We start from the raw sequence: 17669 nt of genomic DNA on the forward strand, positions 1-17669 counted from the left end.
GATCGTGTGTGTGTGTGTGTGTGTGTGTGTTTCTTCCTGGTTTATAATCCTGTTGAATATGCCCACTCATACTTACAGGGATCACCAGTCTGCTGGCTAATGGTGTCTATACATCTGCGTATCCTCTGCATGATGTGAGTATCACCATCCCCTCATGGCTTGAGAACGCTTCATCACTTGTTCTTTATGTAAAGCATAGAAATTATTGCAATTCAGTGAGGTTCTGATATTAAATTCAACAAACTTTCTGCTGCTTGCACGCAGTAATCTATGTAAAATAATCTTATTTGTGAGTAAATTTACTCTCAGGTATGTGACAAATGACAATTAATAATTTTATGTTAAATTAAAGGCACAATTTATTATATGCATGATGAACGAAGTGAATTCATTGAAAATTTAACAAGCTGTGTGTGTGTCTGTGTATGTACATGTACATGTTTGTGTTAAAGGGAGAGATCGAGGGTGTGAATGCAGAACCTAATGACAGGAAGGTAAGTAGCACCAGTCAATAAATTGAATCAGATGTCAATACACCACAAGTCAATTAACAAATGCTCATTCATCTATCAGCCCAAAGAAAATGGAAATAATTGATTTTAGAGTTTTAATTTGATCAATCAAAGGGAGACTCTTTATAGCATGAGATACACACAAACATTGTCACATCATGTATTTTAAAACAACCCATAACAATAAAATGACTGAATGATGCGTCTTTATCAGATCAAATTAAGGAAGCAAGCAGTTCTCAAGCTGTTTCTTATCAGACATTTTCCTCAAAGATTCATGTTCATGTATATTTGTGGCCAAACTCAGAGCCAAGAATATGATTTATGTAAAATGAACGTTTATTTAGAAAACTAGGTGGCTCAAACTGCTTACCCCTTAAAATAAAAATATCTCATCAAAAAGACTGTGGATACACAGTACTGTAAGTGACTACCATTAGTAATTGCACCATTAGGGATTGTTGTAAATAATGATTGATGAGGCATAACAGACTATCATGCTAACATTACAGCATTTTTGTATGTCTGTGCCTTTTCCTCCTACTGTACATGAATAAAATTAACTTGGCAATTGGCAGGAAAATAAGAACACATGCTGTGTCTGAAGTCATATCCTCCCATGCTAACACTCTCAGTAATTATACTGTAGGCTGTGTGTCACTAAGGCAACAGCCTAATGTCTTCCCCTCTGTTATTCTCAAGCAACAGAAAAGCTTTAGCTTGGTGCTTTCAAGTGCCTCCACGGCAATATACTATAAATCACAATCCCATATCAGTATACATGTTCAAGATATAGGTTTTCCACAGCTGTAGGAATGAGAGTGCTGAGATTCCAGGCTGAACATAATCGTGGGCTTAATCTGATCAGCCCTCTGGGCCTGTCTCTCCTAGTTAAAAGCCTACACTTCTCATCTCGCACTTCACTGCTCAGCCTGTGAATTCAATGCATTATTGTGTTATCAGTGTTCCACAGTGACTTATGTGCTTTTAGCCTTGTGGTAGTCGGAATAGAGCGTGTACACAAACGCAGTGGATTGGAATGTGGCCTGTTTATAAAATAAATGGTGATCTGGTGTCAAGCCTGCAGGTTTGTTTTTGACTGCATTGATTTCTTTTCACTCAGCACCTCCTTTTGAATGTGTGATATAACTGTTGTGGTCTCACTCCGAAAGCTAAGCCATTGTTGCATGTGAAAAATACGTAACTGTGAATGTGCTGCATCAGTGGATTTTATAAGACATATGCAAATATGATAGCAAGTATAATTTAAGTATATATCTTTAGTGTATTAGAGAACTGGCTGTGATGTACAGTGGTCCGCAAAACTATAAATCCTTTAAAACCCACAGTCTAATATCTGACCAGCATAAATAAGTAAGAGCTTGTCATTAAAGCTGGGGTTGGTAAGATTGCAGAAACCAGCAAGAGCAAGCTTAATTTTGAAACTATCCAACTGAAAAACAATAAATGCTAAATAAGGTCATTTGCTGCCATGGCTGTTCTTTGGCTCAGGACTGTGCTTTGAGTTAGCTGCTGAACAGCAGGCTCAGTGGCTGTGTAGCGAGCACATTATTGTCATCACTCACTATATTGTATTGAAAGCGTATCTGAATACAAATATTTGGGTATCTGGTTGGATCAGAAACTCATAATTAAGTTTCATATTAACACACTTGTTAGCAAGCTAAGACAAAAAATGGGTTATTTATACAGAAACAGAACTACTTTCCCCACTCAGTGTATTCTATATGAAAAAGTTTGATGGGCACCTTTAACAGTCAGACATGACAGCCATTGGTTTCTGTTTCTTTTTAAGTCCTTGATATATGCCACCATATATCAGCTCTTTATTAAACTGGTCACCGAGTCACTATTCAACACGCTCTAGTGATTGTATAATGCTCCAAGTTCCCCAGGTAAACACTACATTTGGGAAAACTGTATTCAGTTTCAGTGCTCCATACACTTGAAACAATTTACAACGTACATTCAAACTTGATACAGTTAAAGACTTTGAATTTCAAACTACTCAGCATTTGAATGTAACTACTTGCTGTCCTGTATGGTTGTCTGCCATTTAGCTTCTATGTGCCTCTGTTTTATTTGTGTTGTGTCATGTTCGTTTGCAGTTTCTTATCATTTTCAAGCACTTTTTCCGTTTTATTTCTATTCTGTCATATTGCTTCTTATCTGTTATCATTACTGTGTACCCATTCTGTTTATTCGCTCTGTGATTATGTTCGTTGTTTCTGTTTGTTATCACATTTTTGCGCCTATTCTTCTGTTATTTGTGCTCTCACCATCATTGAAAATGAGGGCCTGCCCTCAATGATTTTTCGAGATTTAAATAGAGGATGGATGAATGAATGAATATGCAACTACATCATGTCTTAATCAAAAGTAAGAAATCACCTAACATTATCATAACTATTGTAAACAATGAACATGCCTAATGTAAGTACTCACAACTGTTAAGCTAGCATGTTAGCGTTGGGAAATTTTCTTATGTACAGGTCAGCATGTTTCTTTTGGTAGCAAAGTGACTTAACACTAGAGCTAAATCGAGTCAATTCATTAGCTTTATTACCAAAACTTAGCCTCACTGGTTCCAAAATCAATAGCTTAATCAATAATAATAATAATTGCTTGTAACATCCCTACGTAATACTGATCAAATGTAAAACAAAGCAGAAGGAACTGAAAGTATTTAGAGGATAGACAGAGAAACACAATACTTCTGTTATAGAATATACATTATATTTATTATATCAAGGTAGACATAGATGGTTTCTTTTATTTGCTTTAAATACAAACAGCATTTAAAGCAGATTCACTAAAATATGCAGAAAAACTGTAAGATAATGGCGTTTCTCTCATATATTATATAATGTATGAGTATTTATGGTAATTATGGCCTCCTGTATCTCTTCACAGCTGCTATACGAGGAGTGGGCCAGCTACAGTGTCTTCTACAAGTACCAGCCTATTGGACTCATCAGGTCAGATCCATAGCAGTGCTCTTCGGGTGAATTACAAACACATTTCCAGAATTCTTGCAATATGTCTGCCACGGCTGGTGCTCTCACATTAGTATGAACTGCCTCCACAAGCCTGCAGGCAGGAAAGATAGATGAGGACTCTCACAAGCTAATTGATGCTCCGCTGACGCTCTACAAAAGCAATAGTCATGAGCTGAGCTGACTGCGGTCCAGGAAAGAGAATGGGAATAAGAGCTGAATCTGATGTAGTTCCTTATCAAACCCACCAACCTAAGGGACTGTGCTACTTATGTTTCAGGTTTTATAAAATGATGCCATTTAAAATACTGCAGAAAGTGTGTTTATGCAGTTGTTGGAGGAAGTGAGAGGTTTATTTTTCTGGCATTCCAAAGACAGTAGGAAGGAACAAATCTTTTTCTGTTGACATATGTTACCTAATCATGTTGACAATGAAGTCATTTGGTAAAGGTAAGGTATTACTTGATTTGATTAGACAGTGATGTATTGATCTTTAAATATTGCACCTTTGTCTCCTCCAACAGGAAGTATTTTGGTGAGAAGGTTGGACTGTATTTTGCCTGGTTAGGCGTCTACACACAGATGCTGATCCCTGCAGCCATCGTTGGAGTCATTGTATTCCTCTACGGCTGTGCCACTGTTGACGATAACGTACCGAGGTACACAACAGACACACACACACACATACATACATACACGCACACACACATACAAATCTTTGTCGATGCTTTTGTTTTGTTTTTGTTTATCTATTGCTTTACTTTATGTATTCGAAAATAATTTTCTTTTTTTTCTTTTATGTCTGAAATAATGCTGTTTCCTTTCTCTTTTTACTGAGATTGGCCATTTTTTTGGTTTATATTTTTACAGTTCAAGTCAATTTGAAAGCTTGTCAAATCAAATCAAATCAAATCAAATCTATTTATTTAGCCCAAAATCACAATCACATTACCTCAATGGGCTTTACAGTCTGTACAGTGAACGACATCCTCTGTCCTAAGACCCTCGATTCGAGTGAGGAAAAACTTTTAACAGGGAGAAAAGATGGAAGAAGCCTCAGGAAGAGCCACAGAGGAGGATCCCTCTCCCATGACGGACTAGACATGCAATAGATGTCGCATGTACAGAAAAGAACAAAATCACAGTTTACAAGTGAGAATATCTGATACAAGTGATATAATATATGTAATGTGTGTGGATCCAGGAGGTCGACTGAGCAGGACGAGGCATCGCCAAGTGGTGCCCGAGCCACACGACCTCCTGTCCACCGTGGTGACCTGGAAGAGGGCAGGTCACACAAGATAATTAGCATAAAAAAGAAAACTTTTTGCTATTTTACAGAAATACAGATATAAGGAGATAGTAAAACAAAGGAGAGCAATGATCCAGCGGAGCTCCGGTTGTGACAATCCAGAGCCGTTAATATGTGAGGCTGCAGGAGCCAGGAGAGACAACAAAGTCAGAGAAATGCAATGTTAATCAGAATAAACAGATTGTTTCTCGTCGGCAAGACAATGTGAATTCTATTCTATAGGTAAGAGACTCATTGAGACTAAGATTGACCCATTAGGACGAGTTAAATGTTAAGTCAAAGTGAGTTTTGAGTTTAGATTTAAAGGCGTCAGTAGAACCAGATGGTTATTCCAGATAAAGGGGGAACGATAGGAAAAAGCCTTGCAGCCAGCTGACTTCTTTTTCACCCTGGGAACCATCAGGAGCCCTGAATTCTGAGAGTGTAATGCACAATGTGGAATATGTAATTTAATGAAATCCGACATGTACAACGGGGCAAGGCCGTGTACAGTTTTGTATGTCATCAGCAGCACCTTAAAGTCTGATCTGACATGAATTGGGAGTCAGTGCAGTGAGGCTAGGATTGATGTAATATGATCAAATTTTCTTGTACGTGTTAAGACTCTAGCTGCAGCATTTAAATCATTTGAAGACTTTTAGTGCTCTCATGCGGTAGACCTAATAATAAAGCATTACAATAATCCAGCCTAGACGAAACAAAGGCATGAATCAGGATCTCTGCGTCAGCCATTGACAAGAAGGACCTAATTTTAGGTCTTTGTGATGCTGTTAAGCAGGGTTGCCCGTTAAGCAGGGTTGTATACGTAGATAAAATAACATAAAATGTGATAAAATATTATTTAAATCAGGAGCTGTCTGATCCTTGAGTCTGTAAACAGGGCTAGGAAACACATTTAATGACACTTTGGATGGTGCTGTGGACTGACCTTGGTAGGTATCTGAAATGTCTTGTCTTTGGCAGAGGTTGTGTTTACTGTAAACATTTTCATTTATTTGTTAGCTGTCTGTTCATCCGCACTTGATCTGTACCAGCATGAAAAGCTGATGGCACTTTCAACTTCTACAACTTTTATTTTTTAAATGACATTCCACTCAGTGGACGAACATCATTTATTTGCAATAAGTTTCCCCAGTGCTGTAAAAAGAAAAAAGTGAAGTTTAGCATTTTGACTTGTCTCACTGATCGCACATTTCCGTGAGTCAAAGATAGTATTTTCAGAAAAATACCTTAGAAAGCTTGCTTCCAATGCAAATTAAGTTGCCACAAGAATTTTCAAGAATCAAGTGCCTATGAGCACTGAGTAGTCACGGGTCATAACTTCAACATGTTTCGTGACTGCGTCTTGCAAAATTGTAACACTATAGCACTTTCAAAATCTGTCCACAGACAGAAAAACAGATTAACATCAGCCAAAGTACTCAAAATCCCTTCTCTGATAGTTTCCTAAGGTGTCTCCAGTACCACATTATGACATGTTGACAGACTCACAATGTGAAAACATTACCAGCCAACACTGTTGTAGCTTGTTATACATTATAACCCACTGGCAGTTTAGGAAATCAATGGCACACAAAATAACTTGTTGAGATGGAGATCTCTCGGGTGAATCTTTATAAACACCAGGCTTAGACCGCACCCTCAAAATAACTCCACCTACTAACATAAACATACTCTAAAGCTTTAGACGTCTTGCTACACTAAGTCATTACAGGCTTTACATACACAGAGCATGGCAATTAGTGTTTGGCAATATGATGATACAGCGTATATCATGAGGCAATAGAATTTTCAGGTTCATTTGTGAATAAACCCAAAAAACAACCAGCTGGTGCATTATCCTAGACACATGTATTCATATACTCAGGGATATGTCTTTTGATTAGTCATCTGTCTGGCAGTACATAAAACTTTTACGGCCATCCAGCCTTCATCTGTGTTTTGACCGTCAGAGATTTTGCCATGCCATTTAAACTGAGGTTCCTCTCCATTGAATATTGTAGGGAGCCATAATGAGCAGTGGTTAAAATCAATGAGTATGACTGTTTAACAGCAAAACTAGATTTGTTTGTAATTTTTGCTCCACATTGATACAATAAAAGTATCCAATGCAACTCCTCATAACTGATGACCCAGTGTAAAACAGACACAGACACAAAAACAGTAAATAATATATAAATATATGTGTTGTTACGTTACGTTACGTTACGTTACGTTACGTTACGTTACGTAACGTTACGTTATGTTACGTTATGTTTTGTTGTGTTGTTATATTATGTTATGTCATGTTATGTTATGTCATATTATGTTGTATCATGTTGTGTTATGTTATGTTATGTTATGTTTTGTTGTTATGTTATCAGAATCAGAATCAATTATAATTATAATAAACAATAATAAAAAGTGAAAAAATAAACAATATAATAAGAAGATAAGAAATAGAATTGACTGGTATATACATAATATTTACAATATGAACACTGTAGTTATATTTACAATGTAAACAGTGTAATTATAAACAATGTGGTATTTTTATTTACAAATAATAAATATGAGTTATTAAAAATTGTCCAGTTAGTGCACACCAAAATGTATATGGGATATGTGTAGAGTTTTTTATGGTATAGTGCACATGTGAGGTCTACTGGGAGCAGTGCTGGTTGTACAGTGGTGACACTGGTATGTTATGTTATGTTATGTTATGTTATGTTATGTTATGTTATGTTATGTTATGTTATGTTATGTTGTGTTGTGTTGTGTTGTGTTGTGTTGTGTTGTGATGTGATGTGATGTGATGTGATGTGATGTGATGTTGGAATAATTCATCTCTTCCATCCCTCTTTTGCCAGTATGGAGATTTGTGATCACAGGAACAACATCACCATGTGTCCACTGTGTGACCGCGCCTGCAGCTACTGGAAGCTGGTGACAGCGTGCGGCACAGCTCGAGCCAGCCACCTCTTTGACAACCCAGCCACCGTCTTCTTCTCCATCTTCATGGCCCTTTGGGGTAAGGACACATTCACATCCAATCAAATAAACAGCAACCAAAGAGTCAACAGATTAGCATTGCTGGAAATGTTCCATTTAATACATAGTAATATTTAATCCATCCAGGACAGCTTTGGTAGAGACGTAATACACCTGAAACGCCAAGAAATTTACAATTGGAATCCACAAAGGTAGCCCCTGAGTACACACAGAGCTGTTCCGCCTCTCATGTCCTGCCAAACTGCGCTGCCATCTGTTAGCAGCAGCAAGACTTCAGACCAGTGAGGTGTTATGTGAGGTGATGAAGCTAGGCACAGGCAGTCACAGCTCAGCAGCCATCAGGATTCACTGTAGACCTGATAAAGGAGAAAACCATCAGATAAATTATTGCATTAGTGAAATAGCAACATGAGTGTGCTTGTATACAAATAGAAAGTACTTCATCATGATGAAATTTGTAGCCTTATCGTTAATAACAAAGTATTGTATGTGTATCATAGCCTGATCTTCATTCTCTGTGCAATAGAGCTCTGTTGTTGTCCAAAGACTATTAACAACACATCACTGAGCCACTCTATTGCACTGGGTGACATGTTCCTTCATTACCTTCAACACACACACTGTAACTTATTTTGACTCAATCCCACATACAATCTCCTGCTGTTCCAAGCACTCACTATTGCACCAAATGTCAATTAATCCGCCACTGAAAATAGTCACCCAGTGGCAATGCCAGCTGTTTCAGGAATGTATTAATGAATGACATTTTCCTTTAATGACACAAATATATAGCATGTGGTCAGTTTCTTAAGATCTATATTAACCAATGGGTTTTTAATCCGAGAGCCACAGAGAGGGAAGGAAAGTCAGAAAGTGGCGAGAGATGGAACATAGCATTATTGGTGGGGGATTTATTGTTAATTGTATTTTCAATTTAATTGTAAACACCAGAATTATCAGTGAGAGTAGTAGAGATTAGTGAGATAAGATTACAATTAGTCACAACAGCTGTTAATCATGTTTAACATTTATAAATAACTAGAGAGGCGCAATATATATTGAACAGATAAGTTATCAGCCCAATAATGGCCATGAGAGTCAGGTAATTATCAGTTATTGTATCGGCTGAAAAATCCATATTGTGCTTCTCTATGAATAACCCTTTATATTCCTAGAGAACCCTACATAGTTGAACAGTCTACAAGTGACCATACAGTACAGAAGATACAGTATTCATACATAACTTTATAGTCATCTTGTGAAATATTTTAGATACATGTCCATACAGACAGATTGACAATAAGAAAACGTGTATGTCACATTCTATATTCCATATTATTTTTAGACGGCGGATGTGTCTATAGAGAAAAGTGTGCAGAGACAGCTTATGTTTGAGCCTTCTTTTAGCTTGCTGTGTGCTTGGTTATATAGCGGTTCTCTTCATGGAGCACTGGAAGAGACGGCAGATGCGACTGAACTATGTCTGGGACCTAACAGGCTTCGGAGAGGAGGAGGAGGTGAGATAACACCACAAATGCCTTTTCTATGCTTTTTTGAAAGATTTACAGTCATGAGTGTACGGTTGAAAACACTGGTTCAATAAGTGTGATTATTCGCTTAAAACACTGAGACTTGTCATCCATCATGTCATCATGCTTTAATTGTTTTAAAAGCAACATTATTGTTGTGTGCTAATACAGTGTGGCCCTTTCCAATTCACCTGCACTTTTAAATGCATTATCATGTAATAACGTGGCTGCTGTGGCTTCGACAACAATCGGAGCAGACATGATGTTTTCTGATAGATTAAAAGTTCCAAGTCATCTCAACTCCAAGCAAGTAGATTTCCAGCACAGTGTAATGAATGGAGACAATTGGTGCTTGGAAAAATAGAAAAACTGGCATGGTCAAACAGCCTTTGTATCAACATAGGTGATAAATAACTGTTTTTTGAAATGATGTGCTGTTTAGATAAAATGTAAAAGACTTAAGCTACTGTACATGGGAATGAGATTCAACAACTTGTTTCCAAAGTTTCTCACATGCACCAACACTCGTACAACTGGCACCACTATGCTCCTTTATTGATGTTTAAAATACCATGGATTTAACCTTCAAAGAAGTATTATGCTGCTGTAGGGATACTGCTTCGGCTGTCTATGAGGTAGAAAGACACAAATACATTCAAATAGGTGCTACATGACGGCACAAAATGGCTGTGGCATTCACTTTTCTTGTATAGCAGCTCAACAGTATACAAAAATATGTTTCTGAAAACATCACTGTCAGAGCCAGTGGCCACTCCCACTTCCTAACTCTATAAAAGTCTCTATATCTCCAGCACCTCCAAATTTCATTTCAGATTTTGCAAACTGAACCCTTTATTTTTATAGAATATTTTCAACTCCATATAACAACTCAAAATGATACTTCTCTTATCATGTGAAGAATACAGATGTTTTTCACTGCACTTCGCTTAAAAGCACAGTTCCAAAGTAATGAGGGCGACATAGAGGCACGTGTCAGAATGTGCATATGAATGTTCCTCCTCTGTCTTTTGTGTGCACTCTGCTGTGACTCAGCCCTCAGCAAAAATGTTCCCACACAAAGCCTCAGACATCAGTATTAAAACCATTTTTCTTTTAAACTCATAATAAAATGGAACAGTGCACTACTACCTTTTTTATGACAGATGTTTAATTCTCATCATTTTTCTATAAAGACAATGACTGCTGACTGACATCTTCTCCTAATGTGTTTATGTTTGTGTTGTATTCTACAGGAGGAACATAAGGTTTGGATCCAACTCATCTCATATTTAAACCTACCTTCTTTCCTTTTTGACTCACTGCTGTAGATCTGTTCTACAGTCGCTAACAGTAACATCTTCTCCCTCAAGGTGTCTAACAATCTGCCTGAGAGCTTTACACTTGACATCTTCTTTATCTCTTTGCTCCTGTGTAGGGTTTGTCTGTGGCTTTCCTCTTTCTCTCTAAGATTCATCCTGATGCTGGCCATCCAATACTGTTGCTGTTGTTTATGTCTCCGAACAGCAGCAGAGTTGACAGGCCAGTTAGCTGACTTATAGCTCTTGTCTCTCTCCTCTTTTTACCTTTACTTTTCTATTTTTTGACTTTTTCCTGTCAAACAGAGACGACTATTCCCTCCACACTCATAAAACAAGCAGCACACACGCATGTGTGGACAGTGTGAAGTAATAACAACAAATAGAAGAAGCAGTGCAAAATATGGGCTAAGTTCCTTTTAAAACACCTTGTTTTCTCCTTCTGTAATTTCCAGACTTGAAAAATGGCATATGCTGGTATTGAGGAGGAGGAGGAGCCCCACATAGTTTCCACAGTTCCAGCTCATGTGCTCTCAGCTCACTTTGAGCCCTTATGGGGCCCACATGAACATGTTGGCTGGGAAGACCGTGGTAGTCAAACACATCAATTTCTCAAAGACCTGAAAATATGTTTCTCCAAAATCCACAAAACCTTGAACAGGAGCAAGAGAGATCAGACACAGGGTAGCTGGTTCTAATTTGCCCCTTTACTTACGTTTGAATCATAGTCATGAGTACACTCTTTTGAATTGTAAAAAAAAGTCTTCACTGATCAGTAAAAAATACTTTGTAGCTGGAAAGTAGTCACCTGCAGTGTTTAAAACACAGAAAGGTCTTACCTGGCTCTGCAGTTCCTTTCAGCTGTACGGAGCTTTATTTAAACTCCGCTCAGCTTATTGATTTGCAACAATGTATAAATGTGTTTATTGAGCTGTTACATTATCTCAAATGTTTCAAATAATGTTCAAACCTGAAGAAGAAGAAGTTTAATTAAGGTAACAGTGTGTTTCAATTGGTTGCCTGTTGCTAGAACTTCCAGGAGTGAGTCAGAGAATGATGAAGGAAGTTGGCAACTGTATAAAACTTTAAATTATTACTTTGTCCATGAACATTTGTTTTGTGCCTAGGTCACATCAGATAGATTTTAACCCGCAATAGTGGTTGTTAAATGATGTGTTCTCTGATGGCTGATGTCAGGATCATTTGTGTTTATTCGTGTTACTTGCACAAGTGTTGATTCGCCCTGAACAGCCAGATTACTTTACTTTACAGATTACTCTCTCACTTCTTTTTCCCCTCTCTTCTGTACAGTTATGTTCATGAAGTAAACTTAATTTCCCCTCCCCTGTTGGTAAGCGACTCATGACCTGATGTGACTCAGGGTGTTTCTTCCTCCAGAACGGCTGGCTCTGAGCAGCTGAGCGACGGCACTGCCCTCCCGCTCCGCCTGGCTCTCCCCACACAGCACCCGGCCTTTATCTTTTGTTTTGTTTTGATTTGATTGAGACACCCCTAGCAACAGACTTGCTTCAAATATTCAACTTACAGTAATGATCAAATAAGTCAGCAGGTTAACGGTGAAGTGGAGATCCAAATAAATACACCATTCCAAAAAATGTACACCAGTTAAAAGTCCTGATAATAAATATCAACCAGTGGTCAGTGGTCTAAATCTAAACTAAATCTTGTGTCAAGAAATAAACAGTTATGGTTGAGAAAATGGCATTTAACTATGTATATCTCTGTATATATCTGATGTACAAATCGGAGGGTTTTAATCATTGTCGTCCGGAGGAAGATTTAACTGAACAGAGCTGAAATGAACACCCCATGTCTGTGCTGTCCATCTCTCTGCCTGAGGTAGATCAGTTTGATAGCCACATGAAGAAAACATTTCCTGTGGTGTTCTGTTGTGCGTTGTGGTGGTTACAGTCTGCTGCTGTAGTTGTCCATGATGCCCCTCAATTTGCAGTCTTCTGTCACTGACACCACTGCCAAATATCAAGCTCCATCCCCAGGACAGAGCCAAGCTTCCTGATGAGCTTGTTGATTCTGTTCCCCACACCCTGTTGCCCCACATGACAGCAAATACGTTAACACTGACTGCCACAGACTCGTAGAACAAACATTCTACCATCTGCTAACATTCACCATCATTTAGCATTTACATTGTTTTTAATGGAACTACTGTTTATTTGAGCATTCTGCTAACTGTTTCTAGTCTTTGTGCTCATTGGGTCGGTGCATTTCTCTCTTTTCCTGCACAGGGTGCTGTACTTGAATTTAAACACCATTTTGCAAACCTTATTAACAGGCTGCTGTTCTTTTCTATTCTGAAATTCCATAAGGATCTTCTCTACTGTTTACTGTCTTGTACCCTGCTTACTAACATACAGTAATATCAGGAAATGTAACATCTACACTGATTTCTCTTCAAGGACCACAACCGAGCCGAGTACGAGTTCCGGGTCATGCAAAAGACATTGAAACAGGAACATTCAACTCCGAAGGTAAGACTGATTTATAAAAATGTTGATGAAGGTTCTCAGTCATCCAGGTTTGGTAACATGTTACCTGTGTCATATGTGCACTATAAGATGAGTACTCTTAAAAAGCACTAACTGACATCTTTCAGAGATCAGACGATACAAAAACTTAGTTGTTTTATTTTTTGTATTAATAATAATTTTGACTACCTCAAACTCCCAGTATTTAAAAAAACAGTTCACTCACAAGTCAAAAATTCAGTGATCATCTACTCTCTCATGCTGATGGAAAGTTGGGTGAAGTTTTGTAGTCCCCAAAACATGTATGGAGCTTTACAAGCAAAACAGCATTGCAGCATTCTCCTAAACTACAAGTAATAGATGGGGACTTAGATGGGGAAAAAAAACAACAGAGAAAAGAACATGAAATGGCTCCATTCAGCTCATCCGGCATAATCCAAGTCTCTGCAAAGCCCCAAGATCCAAAACTGATTTAAAAATATGTAGCTCTTCCATATGTAAATCTTCAATGCAGATGCAAAGCTAAAAGTGCTAGTGTGCACCCTGTGGGTTCACGAGCTGGACCGTACGTCAAGGGATTTGTAATCGACTGCAAAAAACTGGAGCTTCTGTGCTTTGATTACCCACTATGAAACAATATTAACCTCTTTCATTATATAATGCCTAGTTATACCTAGGTGCAGTTATTTTTGTGAAAGTAATGCAAAACATAGTGTAATCCATTATGCATTCCCCTACACACACAGCAACATTGAAAGTAACTTGCTCAATACTGCTAATGAGATGTACAAAGCTCTGAGAGTGAAGACGACATGTTCATTATGACATGTTGGTGAGTCCTCAAGACAAGGTTCAGGATCAAGCATGATTACATGTCTATTGCCTTTTGTCTGCACAAGGTCACATCCTTCTTTGAGTGAAATACACAACACACAGACAGTCGCCTGAGCCTTCTGACCCAGTTCTCAGTAGCCTTGAATGTGACATGATAACTCGGGGCGGAATTAGCTGTGCTCCACTGCAGCCATAGTGTGCGTGTGTGTGTCTGTGTGTGTTTGTGTGTGTGTGTGTGTGTGTGTGTGTGTGTGTGTGTGTGTGTGTGTGTGTGTGCTTGTTTATACATTGTGTGTGCTGTGTTTATCTGTAAGCACAGGGCATATGAGCTGTTACTAACTGACAGACATGAAGCAGTGGTAGCAGAAACACACATATTAACACACACATCTCAGATATGCTGTGTACTTTATGTCCTTCACATAATTCTCTGTGTGTGTGTGTGTGTGTGTGTGTGTGTGTGTGTGTGTGTGTGTGTGTGTGTGTGTGTGTGTGTGTGCGTGTGTGCGCGTGTGTGCGTGTGTGTGTGTGTGTGTGTGTGTGTGTGTGTTTCAGGGGGAGAAGGTGAAGCTGACATGTACAGACAGACTGCCGGCCTACCTGACTACTGTGGTCATGATGGGCTTCATGGTGAGTCTCTCTTTGCAGTGTTACATCACCAGGCAGCCCCTGTATGTCTAACATGTGTATGATATTTTGAAGCAGTAATATATCATTTTTAGTCACCCTGAATTACTTCCAGATTCACACATCTCTAGAGTGAGGGACAGCAGGGTTCTAGTTCAAATGTTTTCTTTGAGCAGGGGAAAACTAGACAACAAAACTTCCACTTAGATTTAAGGATTCTGACGATCAAATGAGGTAAAAATCTTGTGCTTTAACATATTATGAATGATGATAAGCTTGAAAAGTGAATCCTGCTATAGTATTTGTATTTGTTGTTTTCCTCAGGTTATTATGATTTTGTTTGTATGGGTTTGTTAGCTGGTTCTATTTGGGCTTCTGTTTCTTATTGGCAAAATACCAAATATACTCCAGTGCTAACGAGGTTCTCTTGAACCTTAAATTCATCAACAACTTAACAAAATCAGTATAGAAAACAGTGTAGCAGCTTACCTCTTAACCAGCAATGACTGCCAATTTCACTGGCTCTCAAACAGTCTCAAAGATAACCAGCAGCAGACTATATCAGCTGTAATGTTTTGTTACAGCTAGCATTAGTTAATGTTGATTTTCCATAAACTAGAATGCTGCTGTCTGGCCAATGTGCTCCATGCAAGCCAGTGTCTGTACTGTCAGTAAAATCCTTTTCTGTGACGGACTGTGTGTTTTAGACTAGCAGCTTGGTGACTGTCAGAGAAATTATCTTGCTCTTTGTGTCACATTAATATCAAGAGAATCCTCCAGTTCAACTTTTATCATATCATCATTTAAATCTCATCTCTAAATCAGTAGGCAACAGCTGTTATTTAAGTGTTGCAAATAATCAGCGTAACATTTCTAGTAGCACTCTTCTTCTCCAACAACAACAATGTTACTGTATTTGAGTGTAGCCGTACGGAAGGAGAAAATAGCTGCGACAGAGTAACAATTTTTCCTACAAGAACACAGAAATAATGTTTCTGTAAAGAAAAGATGCTCCTTAAATTATACAAGCCCATGTCTGCAACACGATGATTGTTGTGAGTGTCCATGAATGTTAACCAGACCTTTACCCATGTCTTTAAAACCCAATCCATGTGAGCCTGACTTGTATCACAAAATGTATTTTTAATTTTAAATCCTGACCCAAACCAGTGCTATATTTAATCATTTCTTATTTATATGTGAAATATATGTTGATACGCTTTAAAGGCTTTCTCACAAATGACAAATGGCAAACTCCTGTTTGTTAGGACTTGTCAGGTTAGGGTTGGATGTCAGAAAGCTTTTGTGGAGCAGCAGTTGTTGCTATGCACACATGATGCATGTTGGAACAGCCGTCCTTATTATTTCCATTGAATACCACACCTTCAAATTCGTGTGGCACGTTTCAACAGGTGACAACTTGGCATCCTGGACTACAGATCACTCTACTTGGCTTCAACCTTGTTTAGTACAATTTGTTTAGACTTTTTGTGCTTAATCCTGCCTACTGTTCAGAATAAAATGGAAGAAATGAGTCATAGAAAAAATACAACCGGCAAAATAAAGATAGGGAATGTGGTACTACAATATGTTCCCCACTTTGATTGTTTTGTCAGAATATCAGCCGATTGTTCTTCTCCTTCTCTTTACTTTTAGATTGCTGTGACATTTGCCATTGTCTTTGGGGTCATCCTGTACCGGATTAGCATTAAGGCAGCACTGCACATGAGCACCTACCCTGCAGCACGGTCCAACATCAGAGCCACTGTCAAAACTACTGCTGCCATCATCAACCTCATTGTCATCATCATCTTAGATGAAATCTACGCTGCCATCGCTCGCTGGCTCACTGCACTGGGTGAGGCACATTTCACTGCTAACCACTTAAAGACATGATTGATTCTCAAACCAAATATTTGTTTCTACAGATTGAGTGGATCAAAAATATTCTTATTATGTAGAGGAGCAATTTGTAAGATATGGCCAGAACTTTAGCTTAAAACATTTAAAACATGAACTAACATTATCAACAGGGTGTGAAGAAAAGTTAGATGTGAAAATATTGTGGATCTACGCGCTGTTTTCACCTGCTGCTGATGTCCAAGTCTCTGTCGCTTCTCTCCTGCTGCATACCTCTCCTGTCCCCGCCTGCCATGTCTTCTAGTCCTCAGAGTCATAGCCTTGGTCAGAGCCACTGTAAAACACCTCCGTACTGCATCTCCTGTTGTCAAACTGAAGGATAGCTAGCAAAGAGCAGCACTTGTCGGTTACTCTGGTGATATGCTGACCCCCATGTTCTTGGAACTACTTTCAAAATCTGGTCAAATTTTACAATTTGCGCCTTTAAGGGTTTGTAGGAAAAGGAAATATATTTAAACATGAAGCTTAGGCCCTCAGTTTGGTGATGGAGTAGTTAGATGCATAGTAAAACCGTGCTCCCAGATCAAGAGATGTCACCAGGGGTTAAGGTTAAGTTAAGGGGGTCTATTCTGGGCTGAGACCCATCCTCCAGCCAATTTTCATAAAAAAAAACATTGAGTAGTTTTTTGTGCAATCCTGCTGACAAACCAACCAATCAACCCACCAATAAACAGGCCTCCTGACAACTTAACCTCCTTGGTGGAGGGAATAATAAGCTACAGAATTATAACAAAATGATAGTTCAAGAATTGTGGTGGCAAAAATGAATATGCTGCCAAGGTTATTATACCTTTCTACCTTACTACTTGTCAGAATTTTAGTTTACAGGATGGGATAAACAGATATGCTGGTACATCTGGCAGGAGCAAGGCCAAGAAATTTGAGATACTCCAACCTGACAAGGAAAATGGAGGTCTAACACTGCCATATCTCTACACTACCCAAATTACATGAATTGTCTATTGGTGCTCTTCAAAGAATCAAACTGGATGGAAACACATTGAGCTAAATCTGGGTCAGTCTCAACCTCAGGTCAGGCTAGTTGGAAAATAATATACAGACCAAAAGGGAGAAAACTCTGCTTTAGAGGAGTGACTGGTGATG

The 17669-nt window shown here is 38.5% G+C and overlaps 1 protein-coding gene across 2 annotated transcripts in view; it reads left to right on the forward strand.

Annotated features, from left to right (window-relative positions):
- ano1a (anoctamin 1, calcium activated chloride channel a) overlaps positions 1-17669 on the forward strand; it is a 71274-nt gene that overhangs the window by 38919 nt on the left and 14686 nt on the right. For both annotated transcript variants that reach the window (XM_084355117.1, XM_084355118.1), the window contains exons 8-16: positions 79-134; positions 453-494; positions 3447-3511; positions 4054-4188; positions 7691-7851; positions 9264-9349; positions 13116-13187; positions 14574-14648; positions 16302-16503. In XM_084355117.1, the coding sequence (XP_084211243.1) occupies positions 79-134; positions 453-494; positions 3447-3511; positions 4054-4188; positions 7691-7851; positions 9264-9349; positions 13116-13187; positions 14574-14648; positions 16302-16503 (894 nt within the window). The remainder of the gene's footprint in view (positions 1-78; positions 135-452; positions 495-3446; positions 3512-4053; positions 4189-7690; positions 7852-9263; positions 9350-13115; positions 13188-14573; positions 14649-16301; positions 16504-17669) is intronic.

The sequence above is a fragment of the Pagrus pagrus genome (assembly GCF_965226575.1).
Source record: "Pagrus pagrus genome assembly, chromosome: 1".
In the NCBI taxonomy this organism is placed as follows: domain Eukaryota; kingdom Metazoa; phylum Chordata; class Actinopteri; order Spariformes; family Sparidae; genus Pagrus; species Pagrus pagrus.